Genomic DNA, 23,774 nt, shown 5'->3' on the forward strand with positions numbered 1-23,774 from the left:
GGTTTTAGATCGATAACAAATTTGGCGGTATTTTATTTTGTATTTCAATTAGGAGACATAAGAATCTTGTGATAGCGCAGATGCACTTTTCACCTAAAATGTTTTTCTTACAAAAAGGCAAAGCAGTTTGATAAATTTCGGATGCAGATAAATAAACACAATAAGTAATATAACACAATGAAACAACATAAATTAATATATAATACATATTTATTATTCAGTTTGAGCAGCGTAGATTGTAACCCGTTTAAAGAAAAACACTCATCTTGACTTTTATAACTCTCTTTTAATGCGTACTAATATCGATTACATGTTTTTAATTTGAACTTATTTACATATGAAGTGTATGTACAGAAAAATAATAAGAAAACAATAAATCGAACTTGCCTAAAGTAGCAATTAATTTGCATATGACATTATCTGCCCCCATCCTGAATCTCCGCCAAACTCTCCGTGCGCTTATCGTGGGCTCTAGGACATTCTTTCAGTCTTAAACGATTTAAGAAACTATGGCAAAATTTTAATTACTCATTACAAATTGCATAATCATTAAATCTCTCTGCTTGACTTAAAGTCAACTGCGGTTAATTAAAGTTAGTGCGTATTAAGTGGTGTACGCTAAATGGCTACATTTCGCTGCATTTATCACAAAACTGAGCGAAATGCACTCCACAGTGATCCAGTGAACCGATGATCCTCCACTGACCAAACTTAATCGTAGGCTTTGACTAAATAAGTGTAGAATTAACGCTAGACGATGAATAAATTAGGGCCAGCCAAAGTGATCATTCTGCAAAGACGAAATGTTCTGATTAAAATGGATACACTTAACGAATTAAGTGGTCACTTACCATGTGCGCTGATCAGACTACGTGCATCCCAGAGGGACATTTGCGACTGGGAGAGACGGTGCTGCGGTGGATACAGTTTGTAGGGGAAGTACGAGTGGTGGAAGGTGGCAATGGGAATGGGTTGCGCCGGCTGCAGGAACTGCTGTTGCTGGTGCTGTGCCGAGATCTTCCGCGAGATCTTTGGCTCCTTCTTGGGCTTGCTGGCTCCTCCGGGGCACGGTTGCTTCGAGGACTTGATAAAGTTGGGAATCCGCGCCAGGAGGCCGCAGTAGTACGGATCGTCCTGCTTCTTACGCTGCTGCGACCCGCTGCTCTTCTGTCGCTTCTTGTCCGCATAGATGGGCGTCAACGATCCGCCAGATTCGTAGTCGGGCTGCAAAGCGTATAAAGCAACCAAATATTATTAAGCTGAGTCTTTTCCCAAAATAGGTTAAAAAGTTTGAAGTCCCAAATCAATCAGGTTGAATGTAATTAGAAAAGTTAGAACCCACCTTGGGCACATATGGACCCTCGTTGAGAAAGGCGGCACTGAAGATGCTGCGCCGTCCCTTGCTGGAGTTGCTCGAGTGCTGGGAGTTCTGGGAATCATCCGAGGCGGCGGGCGTGGGATAGATTAATCCCACCTGGCTTTCGATGGTGGAGTAGGGATCCTCGCTGCTGTTCGTCAGCGGCACTCGCATGCCCATCGCATCCAGTGACTTGGGAATCGTTTGGAGGCGACTCCTCAGCATGTCCATGGCCACTACATTGACCACGAGTATCCAGACCGGAGAATTGATTAGATTATTGTTCGACTTGACCAGCGATACGGCGGACAGGCACTGCCGTTCCAGCCTTCCGCGTTCCGGATAAGTGCGCGCAAACTCGCGGTTTATGTTCGTCTGGAACTTCTTCATATCGAAGAGTCGAGCGGAGGTGCCTGCGGTGAGGGACATCTGCGGCATTTGGATTATGTCGCCGCCAATCACCGTCTCCTCGTTGCCCTGCGATGTGCTATTCACGTAGATGCTGCTCTTGCCATACCGCTTGATGAATATGTTGCCGGTGTCGTCCATTTTGATCTTGAATCCATCGCCGATGGACTTTTTGATTACCTTCGTCTCGGCATCGCGCATGGGATTATCGAAGCCATTCAGTCCAATGCTGCGGATTGAGCAATATTAAATAAGTTGGTCTTAATAGTGAAATATGTAAAACTCACCGCACTCCATCGAATCCATTCTTAGATCCATTTATGGTTATCACAGAGGAGCGGGCGTAGGCCTTGGCCACGCGCCGGTTCTTCTCGAAGACAATTATCTTGGCCCAGATCTCGTCGTCGATTTGCTCCCACTTGGACAGAACCTCGTTGATGTGATCCTGCGTGTGGTATGGATAATGGTTGAGCTAGAGATCAAATGAGTTATAATGGGCAGGAAACGCACCCTGAAGAGCTTTTCGCGATCGTGCCAGACGTCTTCCTCCTGCTCTTCCTGCCCGATGGCATCCAAATTGTCCAGGGAGCGCGATATGATCTTGCGGCGAGAAATCATCTTGTCGGTCTGCTCGCTTGATTCGTTTCCTCTGCAACGGTAGAACATTTTCCGAAATTATTATAAATAATTATGAGGCAATTAACCTGCGCCACCACCAGCGGGTGCGAATGGTTTGGTTGGATCTGGCTAGCAGTCGAAATTAAATCCCCGTCGAATGGGACACGCACTGAAAAGATTATTAGGCAATCAGTCCAATCAATCTGCAAGCCAATGAACTCTGCGCACGGATGGCAACAATGGGTGTTTTTGGGCTTGGACTTTTTGTGAGATAGCTCGCTCCTTAGGTCGATCCATCGAATCACCAATGTCACCGCCTCTAATTGAACGACGGCGATGCCTTGACAATTGTTTGGTGTTAAACACTTTGTCGAACACTACTCGCATTTTTGCATTTATATTGTTGTTGTTGCTTTTGTGTTCGGGTCAAGCCAACTGGCCTGGCATTTCAATTGGCCATTTGGGGTTTTCCTTCAAAGTCAGTGTGATTTGCTTATGCATCGCACTGCCGTCAGCGTTTTGTGACAAAATCCAGTAGTGGCAGCCACTGTCAGGTGGATTGGCGGTCAGCCACGTGATTGGCATTAATTGCGGGCCAAATGCGATTTACCAATAAATGAGTGTCACATATTCCCGCGGCCAGTGGCAATGAAAGTGAGTCTGTCTTGTGGAACATAGCTTCCCATTCCCAATCCAAAAATATGTGACATTTCTAAGCGTGGTCGAATTAAGGGCACTACATGCCCTGCATTTTCCACGACAATCCAATCCCATTCGTGCCCCAATTTAAATGTTTTTCAAATTACCCAGAACTGCAGTGTGTGCGCTTTAATAGCCAACGAGCGAGTTTCCCATCGAGAATTGACAAACATGGATTCCGATCCATTGAAGCCGCCGACTTGGGCTTTCTATTTGGGCAAGCGTTGGCGTTGGTTCTTTAATTAACGAACAGAATGGCCATAAAACCTGATAAGTGTCACGCACTTCGCTGTCTCCAAAAACTTTGTTCTCGAAGATCCGTTTTGGCCAGAAGAAATTTCAAATTATAACTGGTTTTCTTTTTGGCAAACGTTAAGATTAATGGCGAATAATATTTTGGAAGACACGCCCACGGCCCGACGATTTTGACACTTTTTGGCACTGAGAAATCTATGAGAAATTTAGGGAAAAGTTCTAAGAAAGATTGAGTTACTTACAACAAGAGATTCAATCTAATTACAAACACACTCCGTAACCTTTTGAGGCCTCATGAATTCCTATGAATTGACCAACATTTGGCTTAATTAGAACCCACCCCACATTCATTCATGAATCAGGGGCCCTGCTGTTAATGATGGCCAAATATCGCAAAGATATCATTGCCTAGCCACGACTTGACCTCTTCGCGACTGGAAGTCAAAACCCCAAGAGCAACATTCAGTTGGGTCTGTTTCATCTTCTATTTTAGAGCGATATGATTAAGTTCTTGGGGTTCCTACGTCAATGGGGTTCTGGTTTTTTCTGTTTTGTCTTCCCTCCGCCAGATTGTTTTATATTGTATAATATATACGCATAACATTTCATTCTTTTCTCCATCGCCGGCGATGTTCAGCTCGTCTTGGTTCGGCGTTTTTTTGCTAATAAGTATATAAAATCTTTTTGTGTGCCGAACGTGATGTTGATTTTTTGGCGATGATCGCATTCGGCAACAAGAACAACACTCACCCGAAACATCTGTATACGAGTATAAAGACAGGGGTATGAAATTTAATTATCTAGCTGGCCTTTGGTTATGAAAAGTTTAAACTGCATTAAATAATTAAAGCTTCTTACATGGCCAGCAGATGATTTATCTTGTTTGCTGATTTATTAATCCGCAAACTCGGTATGCTTGTTTGGTTTTTGGGAGCTAGTTGAAATAATAAACAAAGCGGTGTCTTAAAAGTCGAGCTGCCCTTTTGGGAGCTGCAGCAAGTGCTCAGCGGGTTCGTACCTAGAGTCTTTCGATGTGCGCGTCAAGTTCGTGCCTTGAGTCTTTCGATTCAGCACACTTTCCGCATACCGCAAGCAGCTTGCAATTAATTATGTAAGCCCGTCAAGGTCGATGCGAGTGTATTTTTAGCAACGGCGGCAACTGTTCTGTGCGTGAGTACGCAGTTTATCAGTTTATAGAACCATACTACATATAGCCCCGTACCAGTTCCCCAAGGCCGTGGCGCAGAAGGAAGTCTTTCGTCGCGAGCTCCGGACTCCTTTGTCCGCTGGCTAAGCCGCTTAGCACTCGGTTAATTGGCAGCTATGGACACTATGAGTCAGTTGCAATTGCGCAATTGTGTGGCTTGTGCCATGCAATTCTAGGGGCCGTTGCCTTTCAAATGGGAGCGCGTGTGGCAGAGACTTGTCATCTAGAGACCCACACCCAAATCTGAGGCACCCAAAGACAAACATAGCTGCAGCTCGCCTTTCAGCTGCTGCTGCTGCTGCTGTTACGGTTTCTGCAAGTTCTTGACGCCCCAGCCAACCTTGAAAGTGAACCGAACCGAACTGAACTGAACTGAAACTGGAGTTCGCATACTTGTCCCATGCATTTACAAGTCCGGCAGGAACACGTTTTGGGGATTTTATGCGAGCATTTATCATCGAAAGCAATATTTCTGCTCTTACTTTCGCAACTGGAAGGGAACTGTAATAAAATGTGTATTTCGGATTTAAATCAGTGCAAGTTATGAGCACTCAGCGACCAATCAAAAGTGAAACATTTTAATTTAGCATTTCTTTTAATTCGCCACCGCCCGAGATTGTCTTTTAATGGCATAATGATTTAAATGCAAAACAAACAAGAAATCGTACAAAATAGTATGAACTGTTTGCACAATGTCGCGGGCGGCTGTGCACTTGTTACTTTTTCGAAGCAACGCAACAAAAGTCAGTCAACAAACAACACCATTAACAACAAAAACAGCGCGGGCATCTGTGGCTTACATTATTATGAGTTGGCACTTTATGGAGACGGAGACGAACTCCATGTGAGCAAGGCGACAAAACAAAACAAAACAAGCACCACCAGCAACAGCAGCGAGAAAATGAAAATTAAATCGCATATTGTTACTGAGGAAGATGATGATGATGAAAAAATATGTTATATATATAAGTATATATACATATACAAGTATGTATGGAGGCGCACGCAACATGCAAGAAAATCCGAGTCAGGAACTCATGGATGAAGAGTAGTCTGTCTTGGTCGCCCGAGACGCTGGGCACGTGTGAGTGTCATAATCATCAAGGGGTCTTCACATATATGTAGCTTATATTAGCAAAGTGGGGTATGCCTTGGTTATTACGAGATCTGTTAGTATTACTCTTATTCTATTCAAATTTATTTGCTTTGACATAATTTTTATTATATTTTTTAAAACCCTTTATAATCTTTATATTTGTATATATTTATATAAATCACTTTAAAAGTCTTACTACAATTTTCTGTTATATTATCATGATCTATCCCTTAGCTGTGCTCATTAATAAAATTATTCTTTCACAGGTTGATAAATTAAAGTTTTCTACTTTCATCCGATAGACAATTATATAAAAACAGACTGTAAATGTGCCATTTTTCTCTGCAATCTTTGTATCTCAGCCCATCTGTCAAAGGTTTCTTTCAGAACTCATCTTTCAGATCGCACAACCTGAAGAAGTTAAATGCTAATATCTAAGTGGCTCGGCACCTATCTTCTTCGCATCTGAACCCGTTCGCTGGATTTATGGATGGAAAGTTAGGGCATTGGGACGGCGCCATTGTGTCGACCTGCTCACTTGCTCCAATTCTGGCTCCGATTTGGATTCGTATTCAGACCGAGATGCGGAGATGCTCCGCTGGCGGGCCAGCAACTCCCCAGTCGGCTTTCATCTTTGTGGTGCTCTGCACAATGCGGCGTATGCGCAATGTCTGCTCTGTCACTCGATGTGCATGTCAAGCCGATGATTGCATCACCATTGCAGCAAATGCTGCCGCAGCAGCAGCAGCAGCAAAAGTGGCAGTGGCAGCTGCTCGGGGCAGCGTTTTTGCGGTTGGAAAATCGGCACACGAAAATTATAAATTCCGATTTTCACTTGCCTCGGCGCCTTTCATAATATTTTCACTTATTTCTCTCCCATTGCAGTGCTGAGAATTTGCAATTCTCACCAAAGTATTTCGTGCCAGGAAGGCGTCCAAAAAGTTATAATAAAAGAAAAGACAAAAAAAAGGAGCGTAAAACTAAAGAAATCAAACTGTTGCACAGCACTTTCGTGTGGCTTTGACTTCCGCTTTTGTTGCTGTTGCCATTGAGTGATTATTATAGCCCGACATTGTTTTTAATGTTCAAATTACTTGCAAAAATTCGGCTTTTATGTGGCCAAGCACGTTTTGGGCCTTGGCAGCGGTCTATTCTTAGGCCTGAACAAGTGGCGCACAAAATTCTTGCCTCCAAAGAAAATAGTGCCATGTTGAAGATGACTTGCCGTGTCGTTTTCGGCTAATTTAAATCTGACTTGTTATGTTCTCTGGCACTCGTTCGCTTTGATTAGTCATCGATTTGATTTGTTTATGCTAATACCTTTGGCAGTCCGCACTGCAATTGGTAATTGACAGTCGCTCATGATTCATGACAAGCAGTCAGCACCGAATTACATCATGGAAATGAAAACTCTTCAAACCGATTTATGCCAATCAATAGAGTCGTCGGCGACTACAATGCAGACGAAATACAATTAAAGAGCAGGAAAAGACTCCACTCGTAAGCACTTCAACAAAGGCCGTTCGTATTTCTTGTATTTTTATTTCCCATACATATATATTTTTCACCCCGCTTAATTAGAGTTCATTAATTTCGGCTCCCAATTGAAATTGAGCCGTCCCGTCGCCGGGGCACAATCAAATGCGTAATTAACAATTGCGTGGATAATTGGGTGTAAAATTCTAGCTAAAGTGGACATAATTCAGGGGCGGCCAAGCGACTTGAGTGCTTTGGCCATATGGCCCTCGAATGTGGGCCAGGCCAAAAGAAGCGTCGACTGTCCTAATTAGTCTTTTGGTTTGGCATGCAAATAAGTCTTTCTGTTTACATAGATCTCCAGATGCGGGAATAGCGAATCCATAACAAAAGCCGAGCAAAAATAAACGGCGAATAGGCCAAAGACCCCCGGAAGATGGAGGAGATGCTATACTATATAGTTGGCTGAATCACTTGACGAGATCGCGAAGATTTCGGCCTTCCCTGTTTTCGGGAATTTTGTATGCATTGAATGCTTCGGCCGAAGTGGAGATTACATCGCTCATAAATTCTGGCCAAGGCAAGCGGCCAAAACCGCACTGGGCTGACATTTTTCGGTTAATAAAAATATGAAATTATATCAACGTTAATGCTAATCTTCGTGTAAATTAAGCACACGCATTTCGAATGCGAACGGGTTTTCCCAGGGCCAGTGAAGGTTGTTGAACAGTTTTCCAGTGCAGTGCCGACTTCGGTTTTGACTTGGTTTCCATTCCATGTCCGAGCCATAGAACCTTTTGTGCAGCCCAAACAAAAGACTCAGGCAACGAACTTGATTTTGTAATTTACATGCTAACACACATTTGGCCCAGTATGTACTATATAGCACGGTTTTAGCTTTGCTTAGCTTATAGCTTTTATTTCACACTCATGGACAGCGTGTTTCAGTGGCCTTTGGCGTTTAGCACATCCACCATAAAACCATGTTTATTTATAAGACACTGCAGAATGCTAATTAAAAACTGTGCCTCGGCGCTAGTCGGTCTGAAAATCTTGTCTTGAACAATTTTGCAGCCAGATGATTGTACAACACAATTTAAGTGCCAATCAAACGATCTTCTCTGCTTTGCGATCGATCGATCGTGCATTCATTTCAATTAGCAACGAACGACAAAATCAATTCCTTCAAATGTCAAGGTCACAAAGAGGGGATGGGATCACTTACCCTGCTTCCAAGTGCAATACGTCGTTTGGGTATCCGTAAGTTCCCTGATAGGTGCTGGATTTATTCCCGAGAGCAAATCAGAATGGTACTTGTAACGCCTACACTCGATCAATCAGCCAGGTTTCTTCACAATTATGTACTGTTTTTTATTCTTTAAATATTATATCATTTGTCTTTCAATCTCTATGGGCACAACACTCTCAGAACTCTGCGTTCGCGACGATTTTAACGATTTCGATGCGATAACGACTTCTACTGAGCTTCTGCTGTGGGTTAGTAGCTGCTCGCTGTTAAAGAGTTAGGTAGTTAGGCGGTTTGGAAGCGCGCGCAAGAACCGCTCGCCTCAAGCTGCGTGTTTCGACTGCTCGGCTAACGGTGAGCCCCACAGCAAGACAGCCCCAACTTGTTGGCCAAAACTGGCCCGAAGTTTCCCCAGCCGAAGGCCCAACCGAAGCTCGCTCGCTGAGCAAACGCCGCTGCAGTCACGATTGCGAAGAGGGAACTCTGAAATCCCGCTTTTCTCAGCGCTCGCAGACGCCTGTCGACTGCCAAAGAAGAAGGTTCACAGAGATTCTTAGAACGATTCTTTGGGTAGCTTCTCAAAAAGAAAGAAGCGATGATTCTGAGTCTGAAAAAGCTTCTTTGCAAAACAAGATCTGAATTTTATAATTCTGGTTCAATTTAAATAACTTGTTTTTCAAATGTCTCATTGTACTTAACAGTTCATATATCAGAGTTGAATATATTCAAATCGGGAATGTCTACAAAATTAAATGCCATGTTGCTTAATATAAACGTGAAAGTTAATTATTCGATTTTATAACTTGTGACTGTAGAAGCATATAAATGAAAAATTCACTTGTAAATGTTCTGTTACAAATTATAATACATTCTGAAAATTTACATACTTTTGTATAATTTTAAATACGAGAAATAAATATAAAACAATACAATTGGAAATGTTTTAGATTTAAATTTAATTTAGTTTTGAATCAAAGAACTCGTTCTACTTCTTCAGTGCTTTGAAATTAACATTTCGGTATTTCTTTATTATTTTCGCATGTTGAGCGTGTGAATTACTTTTGATTTGTTTGGTTCGCTCCCGTCGCGGATGTATCTGCCTCAATTCCCCTGGGTAATTCCCCCGAACAGCCAGCTACTCTATTTGGCTCTGGGTTTTTGTTTTTTGACTAACCCGACCAGCGACATAATTCAGACCGAGATTCGTCCGTTTATGGCAGTTGGATTATTTGGCTGGGCAGCATTAAATGCAATTTATGTGCTTAAAGTTGTGAATCATGGCATCATGGAGAAGGGTGTGGCGGTCACTTAGCATAGAATGGTCATGGTTCCATCCTAGAGCAGTGCTGAATTTCCCTTTCACAAGTCAATTATCGGGCTCTGCCAAATTGACGTTGAGCTGAGCTCACACAGATGGAATGCCCAGAGATCGGGGTGCTTTAAATAGAACTCCTCGAGTGTCCGGCTGTCATAATCACAATGCTCTTGGCTATTCAATCACCGGCTGAATACGTATCGAAAGGCTGCGTTGTGCGGCAATAATTGCCCAAGAATTTCATATACTCAATGTACAAGGTACGATATATTCGCAGCTCTGCTGACCGTGTTGTAATCCAAATATAATTTTTAGCCACTGCCTTGTTACTGTTTTTTTTTTTTTTTGTTTTTGCTATTCGCTATTTCAATTAAAAGCCAACGCCAAACGGCAAATGGCAACAGCTACGGCAACAGGTACAGTAAACAATGGCAGTTGTGGGCCAGGTGAAGGGGAGGGCTCTGTTTGGAGCATGCCAAGCAGGTCGTTGTTTTAATAATCATTACAAATTGCTTTTGGCGTCGCGGACCAACGAACGACCTTGCTACATTAAAAACGGAAAATAAAACGAAACCAAAAAAAAAATCAAGAAAAAAAACAGAAACGTTGGTTGGGAGAAAATGGCTAGGCAAATACATAGGGTTTTTTATTTTTGGCAACAAATTGAGAAATTTGCAGGCACTCCATATTTGCTAATTGAAATCAAGGTTGTTGTTTAGCCAGAGATACGGTTTCAATTTCTGATTTTAAGCAGTGTTTTATGCACAATTATTTGGCTGCTCATCGCGTTAAAATAACAATAATACTAACAATAATAGTAATGAATTGTTTGGACGCCTTTGTTTTAGCCATGTTGTACAAACAATTTCCGCATCGTGTTGTTTGTTTTGGCTTCTTGGTGCGATTTAAATCGCCAGCGTTAATTCGTGCTGACACACAAAGAAAAAGAGCTGGCTAAAAATAATGGCAAATTCTTGATCTCGCGCCTCGAGTGACTTGGTGAATTGCGTGGGCTGATGGCGCTCAACGTGGCGTATGATTGATAAGCAAGTGGTTCTAGCCCACGGCTGGATCAAGCATACGCCATGGTGGCCGCCCTTTGCCCGATCGCAGTCAATCGATCAGTGGAAATCCTTCGCAGAACGGAACTATGATTCAGCTGAGAAACAGCTGTGACGTAACCCGAATTATAGCTAATTCATTAACTTGATACGAAAACCAGGTGTCAACGACTCGAAGAAACCAAAAGTTAAGGTCACTGTTGCAACCTTCAGACTGTAATTTCACAAGATTGCGACTCTTTTTGGCATGCAGCAGACGCTGTGCAATTTAAGAGCTTTTTAACGCCCGGCGAACACCGATCGAATTCGATACGCAAAAAGAAGAAAAACCGACACAGATCCAACAAGCGAAACACGAAGCCAACATCAAAATCAAAATCAAAACAGTGGGAAAAGGTTTCGCTCTGGGTGTGTTAATTGAACCGCCAGCAATTTCCGCATACGCAGCCTTGAAGCCTGGGAAACTGCTCGGCAAACCCATTTGGCCACCTCATGTAAGTAAATTTCTGGCCATAATTTGGCACTCAATCCGTTCGAGGCGTTAACAATTATGTTAAGAACTTGCTGGCGCGATGACGCGGTCCAAATCTGAAAGTCTCTTAAAATAGCTGCCCTGAGTGTGGCCAATTTTGTGGCTAATTGCCATAGCGGTAATTGGTTTTGGGAACAGGCGAACTTCTACAACTGAGTCTTGTGTTATTTAAAAATCCATTATTGTACAAATAAATAATAATAATCTTATCTATAAATGTAAACTATACTTACTATTAAAAATATGCCTTCTTTAGAGAACAAAAGTTCTTAAATATTATTCAAAGATCTTGTGTAAAGTTGATATGATATTTTGGAATTTCAGTTTCGATTGTTCGGTGGCCTTGTCCGCGTCAACCTGAGTTTCCTCCACGCTGGTGACTCAGATGAAGACTTTTCACATGTCAAGAAACGAAATGCTGAAATACGATGGCTATCGCAGGGTCTCGAATCGGGGGAGAGATGCGTATACTGCTAGCTTGTTCGATGCTATCGGAAACATGCGCCATTCATTTCACACGCTGCAACGTGCCGAGGTGCAGGTACGAGCTGCATCTGTACAGTGTACGCCATGACTGTATCGCCGCTAGGATCGGCAACACGCTGACTTGCAACACGGCCAACAAGGTGTAATTAACTGCCAGCACCGGCTGAATCCGAGAGGCGCCATTAGAAAGAAGCCATCGAGTGGCAAGTGGCACAATTCCCTAATCGCAGCCGGCAACTTGCACTTTTCTTGGCCAGCCATTAGAAGTGGTGTTGAGTGTTGGTGCTCAGAACTCGAATCCGAAACAGAACGATCAAAAGAACACTCCAGTTCTTGGAGCACGAGCACGACAACTGCGAAGAGTAATTGTGCACATAATTCATGGCTCAAGGCCATGTCGCAGCAAATGAATTTCGTTTTCAGCACCTCGCTCGCAGGATGGGTGCCTCCGTTCTCCGTGAGATGGGGGGCTTCTTTGTCCCGAAGATGGATGGACTGGCCTGGCGGCTGCTGTTCTGTGATAGCTGCGTTATGGCAGCTTATTTATCAACTGGCTAGGCGAAATTAGCACAAGCAACTGAAACTGAAAGCTGAAAGACCAAAAGACAACCAGTTTGTGGTGGCGAACGACGTCTGCAATAGGCGATGTAAGTTTAATTATAATAAATGTCAGCTTTAAATATGCAATTAAGGCAAATGTAGAATGCTGCCAGCGATGCGGGTATTTTATGAGAGAGCCAGAGACACTTGTAAATTAAATTAATTTAAATCTCTCAGGCAATCAAATAAATCGTACTCTTATCTGCGTTAAATTGCTTAAAATGTGTTAAGTGAGAATCATTCAAGTATAAGACAGTTAAGAGTAAAGAAAACAAAAGATAATAAAGATAATACAATGTTTACATAGCAATAAACATATATGTTTTGATTAAAATATTTATTATGGTTGCAATAAGATAAATAAAAATAAAATATCTTAAAAGGTACCAAGAATACTCTATGAACGTTTAAAGCTCCAGTTACAATTGATTTTAAATTTTAATATAATATTGAATTAAAGCTAGTTGTTTAGAGCTAATATTATTGCAAGTACTCGTAGTATCTGATAAAGTGTCAAAAAGTGTATTTGCAATACTCAGACCCACTTCTTATTTAGCTTTATAAATCACCTGCCTATAAATAAGTCTAACTTAATGGAATAACCAAATGCGAGTGGCAGAAGTCCCGGCGATAACGCGCCACAATCACTCACCCAACTATTTATAGAGCTGCATTTTGAGAAATGGAAAGACTGGGTATTCCCCGATCATAATTCTCGAGGACCAAAAGGGATCGGGATATGGCCAACGCAAGAGGTTTTGGCCCTGTTGATGCTGCATATTTATCGCCTGCTACTTGTAATTGGCACAAATTGTATGACGTTTTTATGCCATTTGCCTGCTGGGCCATGAATAATTGATTTACACGGTGTTTGTGTATTTGGCCCGGCTTTCTCGTAAATCTATTCGCCAGTAGCCAGTAGCCATCGCCATCGGCATCCTTATCGTTTTCGCTTTCTGGCCTCCAAGTGGGCCCATTAATCAGAGGCCCCCACATAGGGGGCATATATCACATGGGCAGGCGCCCACGCTTTGGGATCCAACTGGGGGATGCACTCTAATGATTTTATGGCAATCTTCGCCATAAATCATCCCAGTCGAACTGGAAGATCTCACTCCCGCGACATCGATGGCAATCGCGACACGCGTTGAAACTGCAATTAGCACAATCTTGCGGCTTAATCTTAGAACATTAATTAGTTTATTTAAAGCGACTCGAAGTTGAGGCGAACTCGACGTCTATTGCATATGGACGACAACTTAATTGCGGTAATTATGCATTAGTTCACATCGGAATTATACGACTGTAGCTGCTTAAGAGATAACCTTGTCGAGAGCCTATCGATCGCGCAGACTTTTACATATATATCTGTAACTCGCTTCTATTAGTAATATACCCGATTGCTCATTATGAAATAATTTGTTTATTATTGTGATGTGTAGTAACATTTTGTATAGAAGTCACATTAAAATTTAAAATTTTGCTCAGCTGTATTTCGATGCTTAATTCTAGGCAATTCCAAAGCAGTTAATGTCAACATTTGCGTTCTTACTTCTTATACTATTTCTTTTTGGAACCAATCCTCTCAGGATGCATATGGGTGGCTGTCAGGACTGGATGCTTTTTAGGATCGTTCTCTTTCTGCTGGATGGCATATATATATGTATATATATACTGATAATTATTTTATATAAAAAAAACTATTGTTTATGTGTCCAGAAAGAAGAATGTGTATAATATCCCCATGAATATATAACAAGTTTTCCCGACTATCTTTTCAAAGTAGTATCACGCGATCAACGAGCATATTCTTGGCCCAATCTGCATACTGGTAGCTAAATCCGATCTATAAGACATACTAAGCCCGACTAACTACACATACATAAGGTGTAAGTCGGACTAAGCCGCCATATGAGTATGCAAATGCTGCGGCTGTCCTTGAATAATCATCGCTGAGACATTTGATACAATACAAACTCAGAGACAAACTGCTGTATTTTATGACATCCAGCAGCCGAAAATCACTTGGCTGGGTTCTATTGTAACCTGTTTTCGGAATTAATTCACATTTCGGCTTGCGTCAAGAGCAGAATCGGCTATATCTAACATCGGGTGGTGATATCAATCTTTATAGTTCAGACAAAGTTAGTTGGCCCGCCCGCAGAAAGAAACCGAAAGGCTAAGCCAACTCTTGGTTTCAATGGATCCCCAGACCAAGCCTCGACATCATCATCTGGGGATCGGTTCGGTTAAAATTAAGTATTTTTTTTAATGCCTTCCAGCTGCGTGTGTAGTTGGCAACTGAAAATAAGAGTGATTCGTTACCAGCTTTAATCGGTGTGTGTAGTTTCATGTGTAGTTTGTTTTTACTATTCCGATGGCACTGCCATATCATCGGCTTAAACTCGTTTGGCGCGTCTGATGAATGCCCAACTGCTGCCGCCTTAATTGTTATTAATCTGTTACTCTTTAATGGCATAATTAAATAAAAATAAAACGCCAATATGTAAAGCAGGCCCACGCCTCCCAGTTGCGAGTTGAGGCGCAGACATGCTCATGACCACTGTCCATCAAAACCGCAATCTACATACAATGATCGATCTGCAGATCGAAAAAGTGAGGTGGGCGTGGGCGCTGGGAACCTAGTTTGTTGAAACAAAATATATATATTTTGGAAATCCAAGCAACATCGGGTAGAATAGCCGAATACACTTTATAAAAAAACCTATCTTTTCAGCAAAAGGTGTTTGCACTTCTATAGAGTCAAGCAAATAAAACATTGAGCTTAATATTGTTAATGAATTTAAAGTATTTTTAGATATCACGAAGTCTTTTATTTTATACTACACCATCTTTTCAACATTAACTAATGTTTTGTTACCAATTTACTGTAATTTATGATTTCCCTAATGCCAACCAATAAATTAAGTATAACGCGGCAAAAACATATTGGATGCAAAGCAATTAGTGCGATTTCCTATTTGGTTAATTTGCAAAAAATTAAAACGGGTGTGCTATGGCATTCTGGCATTTGATTCCGTTTATTGGTTTGAGCGGCTTGTGCCCAGCCAAATCGGGCAGAAACCACAAATGGCCAAATGGCCAACTGGCAAAATGCCATTTTGCAAACGCAAAACGGAAGATTAATGAAACTCGAGTACACAGAAATCGACGAATCTGCAGCTATATGGCAGGCAAATCCAATGTTAATGGCGCTCAAACCCGCCCAAGCCGATGTCAAAAATGGCTCGATTCTCCTGCAGTTGGTAGTTGGTTTTGTTTTTTTTTGTTTGTTGCCAAACTTTTACTTCCGCCAGCGAGGAATATACATACATCTTTTGTGTGTTCTCTGAATGGTTTAATTGATTTTCTGCACAACGCACTCGAGGCGACATTAATTGCTCGTCGTAGGCCCGAACAAGTAGCTTTTGATGTCTGTGGAAATATGTAGCGTATTTGTGGCCATAAATTGCTGGCGAGTGAAACAAGAGTTTTAAATAACGCATAATTGAACAAAGGAGCCACACAAAGAACGCAACAAATGGATTTGGCGCCCAGGGCGAAGTTAGAACGCCATGTTAATTGAATTAACCGAATGGATTATGCTGCATTTAGCAAAATTAATTTCCATAAATGCTCAATCGATCATTATTATCGTTAAGCGATTCTCGGCGAGTGAATTTCACTTTTTGGTTTCACTTTTATTATTATTATCTGCGCAAACGTGTTCCCAGCCTTATGACATAATACTCCGTCTAGTGAGTGAGTTACCCTAACCCAACCCCCATATATCCGGTTCAGTTCTGGCATTTGAAAACGGTTTAAAACGGCGAAAAACAAAAACTGGCACTTATAATTATTAAGTTTTATGCCCGCTGCCCCCGAGTGCTTAGTGTTTTATTTATTCTACCAGGGGGAGGGGAAGGGGAGTAAACTAGTTTTTCGTGAATTATGATATGTCCGTAAAACAGACGACGAAATTTTCACAGTTTAGTAGGTGCTAGATGTACGGGTAGCTGGCTTTATCAATCCCAAAAGCTGTCGCCGTCGTTCTTTAATATCTCATTTTATTAACTTGATGGGAGTTCAAAAGTTGGAGCTCCAACACAAGCCACTCTGATATCCAGAGTTCAACAAACGATGAGCCGCCAGAAATCATGTTACCAAACTTATTCGTTCAAGTTTAGACCATCTGTTTGATCGGCTCGAGTGTTTGCTTTTCTCTATTCGAGTATTTGTAAATATATATTTATGCCACTAAATGCCTGAATATATTCACTTACTTTTTGGCAACTTGTAAACTGGTTCGTTTCAATTCGAGAATTTGCATAAAGTATTTAACATTTACCGTTATGCATTCATAATGAAATAAATCGAGAGAAATTGAAAAAGTCCACAGGCAAAACTCTTAACTGAAAATGAAAACAAGTTAAACCAGAACAAGTCAATTAATATCGATATACAAATACATATGTAGATCTCTAGCCAAAAAAAAAAGTTGCTTTAAGCTTGCTCGTCACTTGGCAACCGCAAGTGCAATAAAACCCGATCGAATATTTTTTTATATATTTTTTATACCCCTATGAGATGTGGCTTTCTGTTCTTTTTTACAGGAATTTCCGCTGAATGGCAATGCCAAGTAATGACCTTGCCGTGGCATTGCTACTACACAGTAACAAAACACATATTTTTGAATTGTAAGAGTCTTAATACAAATATAAAGTTTAAAAAGCAAAACATTATACATACTTTAGTTTATAAAACTTTTCTCTAAAAAAGGTAGGTACACTTTGTTGGAAAGAAAACATATTTTAAACTTTGAAAACATATATTATCCGTTGCTGTTTTCTGAATTTAAATCACAGAATACGTTCTGGAACTGAATACCTTAAAAAATGTTAATTTTCTTGAAACATGATTGTTTCAAGGTAAACTACACATTCTTGTTGCATTATTTCTTTCAGTGTGATGATGCTGCTTCCGTGACGTCACTCTTAATGGTAACAATATATCAAAATCATAAGAGAGTGGGATTTTCGGCCACGTATTACCTGTTCTTCAGCATGCGCGCCTCTCATCTCGCCGGATGATGATGATGATTCACACCAAATCATTGGTTCCGTCCAATAATGATGGGGCTTTTCCAAGGACTTCCCACTCGCTGGAACGCCCAAACGCTTCTTGGACTCGCGCCGGTCGTTTAAGTTGTTTATGGGCCTGGTCAGAACCGAAGCCTGGAAGGTCTGGACCATGGCTCGTTTACATTGTTGATGGGCTGGATGGCCGCGAGTTGGCGTTTTTCTTGGCCGCCTTGTTAACATGATGGGCAGCAGGCAGCAGTCGCCAGTCGCCGAAAGTGAAACTGAAATCGAAAACTATTTGCGAAAATAGAGCAATAAGTTGGTAAGGCATTGGGTCCAGGTCTACTCCATGTCCTAGCCATTTGCGTTCGCCTCCTCCTCCTGCGGCCGAGATGCGTCCACCACGATAGGCGGACAAAGTTATTAAGGACTGACTGACTGGCGAGCGTGAGTCTGGCAACACGGGGACAACGTGGCGCATTATTTTATTTCGGATTTAATGATGGCCAGAACAGAACAGAACTGAAAAGAACAGAGGAGAACCTCTGTCGCCGTCTGATTGGAACGACGACGTCCAACAAATTTGAGCCTGTCTAGTGGTCTATTGTCGTGTTGCCCACTGCATTTCTTGGGGGTGTTGCTGTTGTCTGTTTGTCGCCGATGTTGCTGCTGTCAGTTGCGTGATGCTGTTGCTGGTTGCTTCGGCTGCTGCGGCTGCTTGATGACGTCGTAGACGGAGGCGTTGCCGCCCAATCACCAAAAGTGATCGCGATTGTGCCGCAAGTCTGAGGCCCAAAAAGAAAACGATACATATATATGCTCGAGCAACTAACAAGGTTGCAAACTAAGTTGAAGGTCAGCACGTACGTGTGTGTGTGTGCAGCTCCGTCCATATGGGTCTGTCTATACTATATAGTCACATATGCACGAGTACATATATATCTGGGCGAGTGTGACTGATCGGCGGGGCTTAGCGTATCGATATCGGTCGAAGTTGCAGTCGCAGTCGCCGTCTCTTTACATGTAATAAGTAACAAATGCCGCACGACATTCGACAGTTTTATGCCAAGACATTTGGGTGGGCGGGGGTGCTGGCTGTGGTACCGCCTTATCTTGGTAATTGAAGCAGTTGCTTTGTCCATAAATTCCTGGCCAACTACGTGGGCTGTCCACTGGATGCGGCCGCTTTGGACTTGGCTTACGCAGAACTATGCGGCGTGTAATTAAAAGGCGGCCGAAGGAATTCTAATGTGTGTATGACACTGGGCTTCCCAAATGGAAAGAGGCATTTCATTCAAAGTTGTCCTTTAGCACTAAACAAGTTTTAATTTTAACAATACACTATACTATACTAGTGTATTAGCAAGAATTTTCTACTAATTTTTATTTTTGAAGTATTTTATATGACTTTATATTAAAGACAATTGATTGATTGCCTAGAAAAATATTAATAATATATTTATATGTAAGATGTTTTTTCTTAAATTAAGGAATAATCTTATCTTAGATAATCTATTAAGCCTAGATATTAAGACTGTTTTCTTACCCCTTGAAAAGCTACTGTGCCGCATGGACCCAATGAAGAGTGTAAGTCTCCCAACTTTGGCCCAACCCGCTGGCCGGAAAAGGCCAACAAATCAAGCCTGGAACACTGACAACGACAGCCACTAATGACCAAGTCAAAGTCAGAGTTAGAACCATACTCAAGCTCAAAGTCAAAGTCAGAGCCTGTCTAACATCAAACAAATGCAGTTGTTCCTGCTGCCCGTCGAGCCGCATGGAAATGGAAATGGAAATGGATATGGACAATGACGGGGGAAAATGCAGATGGCTACTGCTGATGTGAAATTTACTTGCACTTAAGTGAAAACACTGATTGCCCTGGCATTGGCTTAATTAACCAACTGAAACTGAAGCCGCCCGGCTGCCATTGACAATGAAATGGAAAACTATCAGTGCTATCAGCGCCTTCTGCTCCTAATCCTCCTGCGTCCATGGCTCCCCCATGGAACACTTTCAGCGATGGAACTCGTTACCCGGCCAAATCCGACCATCCGCCTATCGTCACGCATGGATCGCAAATTTATTTGTCAATCAGGCAAAAGTATGAAGCCAGCCGGAGCATAAAATACACATAATTGCATTTGGCCTCCGCCTGCGCCTGCGCCCATCTGCTCTGCTCAGCTCAGCTCCCAGGGATCAGTGCCTCCGATAAGCCTGGTTCTTAATTCCCAGCCAAACCCCGACTCCAACTCCAACTGCAACTCAACTTCAACCTTGCCTGTGAGTTTGAAATGCTCTCGTAATAAATTGAATTCACCTTTTGTGTCCGTTTGTGTTTGCTTTAAAATAACAACGGCAGAAACACGGCCCTTTCTTGATCCCTACACGAAAAGAAAATTCTTTTTGAGAATATGGATAGCTAATTAAGCTCAAAAGGCGAAAAGGTGTCAGATTTCAGCAGGTAAATATCTCAATTGATAAGTAAGGGACTTGAAATGGTTTGTGGCATTTTAATTCTTGGAATAAGAGGGTTACTTCTTTGAAGTGTTCTACTTTGAATCCTCCAATAAGGACATTTTATAATACTATTACAAATTAATTGTCATAACACTAGACTCCTCCTTTTTTTTCTCTGTACAACCCTAGCTCCAATCCAGACCAATCCCAATCCCATTTCCACTTCCATTTCCATGACCATCTACATCTACTGGCACTTCTAAGACCCACACACGCATGTACCACTGGCCAGCAATTGGCATAAATATCACTTTGCTCCCTTGAGCGTGTGGCATCTGGAGGCAGGCAGGAGGTAGGAGTTCAGAGGAGCTGGCTGGATGGGGAGACCCACGTCCAAGTTCAGAACCCTTTGCCCAGCCCAAAGTAGCTGCGGATGGAGTGGAACGGCAGCAGCGGCAGCTTGATAAATTTTATACAAGTTATTCTAACATTTTTACTATTCGCCGGCCGACACCCGAGCGCAGGGCCCTTGACCACTCCGTGATTGAGTTAACTTCATTTGCTTGACTTGGCCAAGACAAGACGCGTGCTGCCTGCTTGGAACTTGGACCTTCTCCTCTCTAGCCCGATCCTCGGGAATTTATTTTATGGCTCCCTGGCCAAACATGTCAGTTATGCCCGCGAAAGTACATATCATCAGAGGCACTGGACATGCGTGTAGGTTTCCAGCTTAGATCCAGCCTCCAAGGCGACGCGGATCAGAAATGCTGGCCTCGGATATATTCTGAGAAAAGAAATCGTAATCTTGTAGATTATATTTAACATTGTTTAAAAATAGGAAACCAACTTAAAAAATGTAATTTATTCATTTAACTTTTACTTCTTGTTTGACTAATCTTACTCTTATCTGTTAGAAAATTTCATTTTTAAACTTGGTCTAAAATCAATTTCAAATATTGGCATCACTATTGGCTAGAATGCAGTTGGGAAAAATCTGTAGGAACTGGAGGAAAAGGGTGTTTTTGAGGAAAAGGTGGAGTCGAAGGTGGACTTGGATGAAATGGAAGTGGTGTCGGAGGAGGAGGAGAATTCCGGGCCAAAGACACAACAAAAGCGGCGCGCTAACAAATTTATGGCAAATTTTTATAGTAAAATCTCGGAAGTGTCGAAATTGTACGAGAACGAGAACCAAACTAGCAGCCAAGTTGTCTTCCCGGCCAATTGAAACCCCCGCCATTTTCCATTCCCCGCTCCCACCGTCCGTTCGTGGCTTTTACTTCTGTGGGGGGTCAAAACCTGGACCTGCCCATGTACCATGCCACGGCAATCGTGCCGCCCTGGGTTTCGTGGCATCGACATGGGCCTCTTGGTCGGCAGTTGGACCTCCTTGTACTTGATAATGTGGTAATTTAGGGCCCCACTGCACGCCTCCCATTTCAGTGGTTTCACCAAGACCGAGTGGCGCAGGCAATAGAATATCGCTGTTTAGCTGCGTTTTTTTTTTTTTAGATTTTATTCGATGAAATTAAATTTGAATTTATGCCTGTTTCAGCTTAAAGTAAAATGGTATATTAAAAGTAGGTGGAAGAAACCCTATAAAGAGAGTATATCCTTGATAAAGATCACTAGCAAAGTCGATCTGGCCAGTTCCACGATGTATAATAATGATTTTTTGGTGTCAGTTTTCTCGACGTTTAAACATCGATATAATCGGGTTATTTGATTGTGATTTATATATTTAAATATTAAAATATTTCAAATCATCAAAATGAAACACATGCCACCACCGCAGTTTCATTATGTTTTTCATTATTTGAGACATCTGTATTTTAGCCAACACCAAAGAATTCCCTCGCAAATTTTCAGATCGTTTAGCATTGTGTGCACAACGGGCTCATAATTTAGCACCTTGGTTTCTTCACACATTTGGTCAACTGCATGGGGTCCATAGCTTCTGGTTCTGGCTCGGAGTCCGAACTCGATTCCGGAACACGGAGCTCGTGCCGAGGCTGTCAAAGCTTGTCGAATGACTCGGCGGGTCCTCCTCCACAGATTCGCTTTATTGTTTGCATATTCGCACATATCGGGCGAACAATTGACGTCTGTGACAGAGGTGACCCAGTTCCGCAAGAGAACACTCTGGGCGGCTTAAGTACTTTGGCCAAGTTTCTCCGCCAAGGATTTGGAGCAGTCTGCTCCACCACGAGGGAGTGGCGCTGGTGATATTGAACTTTGCTTGGTCAAGTCGCCGTCACAGTTGCAGATGGAGTTGCAGATGCAGATGCAGATGCTAATTGCAATTGCAGCCGCTAACGCTTATCGTCATGTGTCGCTGGCATGTGGATGCCGGGATGTGGGCGGAGTGTGGGCGGAATGTGGGCGTGGGTGGAAGCGGTCGGTCGGCTGTCACAATTTTGATTTTGAGCGGGACTGACAGGTGGAACGGCGACTAGGCAGCGGCATTAATTACGCTGCATTTGCTGACCAAGCATTCTAATTCGCATTCACATTTGCTAGCACAATGCGGATATCTGTTCCCTTCTAAGCCATCAAAAAATAAGAAAACACATTCAGAAACTTGGAAAAGTTAAATAAATGTGTAAGATAAAATAAATTCGTATTAAACTTACTTATTAGCAAGTTAATAGAAAAGTAAATGGACTAACTAAAAACAACTTAAAGGTAATGCCATACATAGGTACAGAGATTTTAACTGCTCAATAATTCTTTAAAATATATACTATATATAATATTCGACAGAGTTCCTATTTATTAGTTTCCGTCCGATGTCTAGTGTTCTTGGGCCATAAAATTGGCTGAGTGCAACAGTAGAAGTTGCCGCAGTTGAAGCGGCAGTTGCATTCCCTTATCTTGTGTAATATTTTCATGTACGTGCCAGAGATTCACCTGAGACTGAGGCAGGTTACACGTGTTACCCCGCCCCAGGAATCCCCCCCCCCCCCCCCCCCCCCCCCCCGAGACGTGTACTGCGGGCACACGTTGTTGTGTCCTTAGATTGCACTTAACATCGATGTAGACACTTCCTGGCTGGAGGCGGGCCACGATAGACTCCAGGTCCAGGAGGCAGGTGCCCGAGGAGTAATGCAGATTCGCGGGAAACGCCGATCGCAACTTGAGTAGCCAAGGGTTTAATTGATTTATTAAAATGCCAGCCATCGGACACATATTTATGATGGGAACTGCGGTTCGGAAGGCTTCGATTTCGAGCTGCTGTGGCTAGGATCCTTGATCTGCAGTCTGCACTCCTCGCTGATTGGTATTGAAATGGAAAAATTAGAACAAGTGCCACTCGAAGCGGCTGGCAAAATCAACAATGAAAACATTCCCCATCCCCCGCCAGCTTTCGTAGTCGCAATCGGCGTCAGCAATAAATTAAAGGCAATTTTGGCCAAATAAAATGTTAACGGTCTCCTCTCGGCCGGTGGACACAGTGAACCATCTGTACAGCGGCCACGGTCGGCATGGCATGGCTTGCCCTTTTTCAACTCGGGCTCTGTGCACCGACCCAAGCGGACCTGATATGATGGACAATGTTGTTGCCGGAGCTGCTAACACAAACATTTGGCCAGGCTTAGAGCACTGCGAAGAAAATCGGAGACTCGAATTTTGGGGATATACACTTTAGTTATATGCATTCTGTAAATATAGTTAAACGTTTAAATCATAAAACATATTCTAAAAACATATTCATTTTAAAAATACTTCTTTGAAGTTTCGCTTTTATTTCTCAGTGCACATGCAGACGACTTCGCATAGCTTTTGGTATTTGTCACGTTCATCCATTTTGAGAGGACCACGTACATGCTGAGGCATTGTTAATAACTTTATTCGTCGACGTCGTTGTCCTACTTGTTGC

General features: G+C 42.4%; 1 protein-coding gene across 1 annotated transcript; it reads right to left on the reverse strand.

Moving 5' to 3' along the window:
- Positions 1-266: 266 nt before the first annotated feature.
- Positions 267-8,744, reverse strand: LOC6734062. The gene is made up of 6 exons (XM_016182277.3): positions 8,342-8,744; positions 2,276-2,414; positions 2,053-2,210; positions 1,343-1,994; positions 852-1,224; positions 267-790 (listed from the first exon to the last, which is right to left on the reverse strand). Exons 2-6 carry the CDS (start codon positions 2,381-2,383, stop codon positions 786-788), a joined length of 1,296 nt encoding a protein of 431 aa, XP_016027065.1. The 5' UTR covers positions 2,384-2,414; positions 8,342-8,744; the 3' UTR covers positions 267-785.
- Positions 8,745-23,774: the final 15,030 nt, after the last annotated feature.

Source organism: Drosophila simulans, chromosome 2R, assembly GCF_016746395.2.
Source record: "Drosophila simulans strain w501 chromosome 2R, Prin_Dsim_3.1, whole genome shotgun sequence".
Classification (NCBI taxonomy): domain Eukaryota; kingdom Metazoa; phylum Arthropoda; class Insecta; order Diptera; family Drosophilidae; genus Drosophila; species Drosophila simulans.

Bases quoted from the DNA above. Each gene is read 5' to 3' on its own strand.
- LOC6734062 (XM_016182277.3), bottom strand. From the start codon at position 2,383: ATGATTTCTCGCCGCAAGATCATATCGCGCTCCCTGGACAATTTGGAT. The intron at 2,211-2,275 runs GTGCGTTTCCTG...TACCACACGCAG, and splicing joins ATCGCGAAAAGCTCTTCAGG to GATCACATCAACGAGGTTCT. The intron at 1,225-1,342 runs GTGGGTTCTAAC...TACGCTTTGCAG, and splicing joins AGGGTCCATATGTGCCCAAG to CCCGACTACGAATCTGGCGG.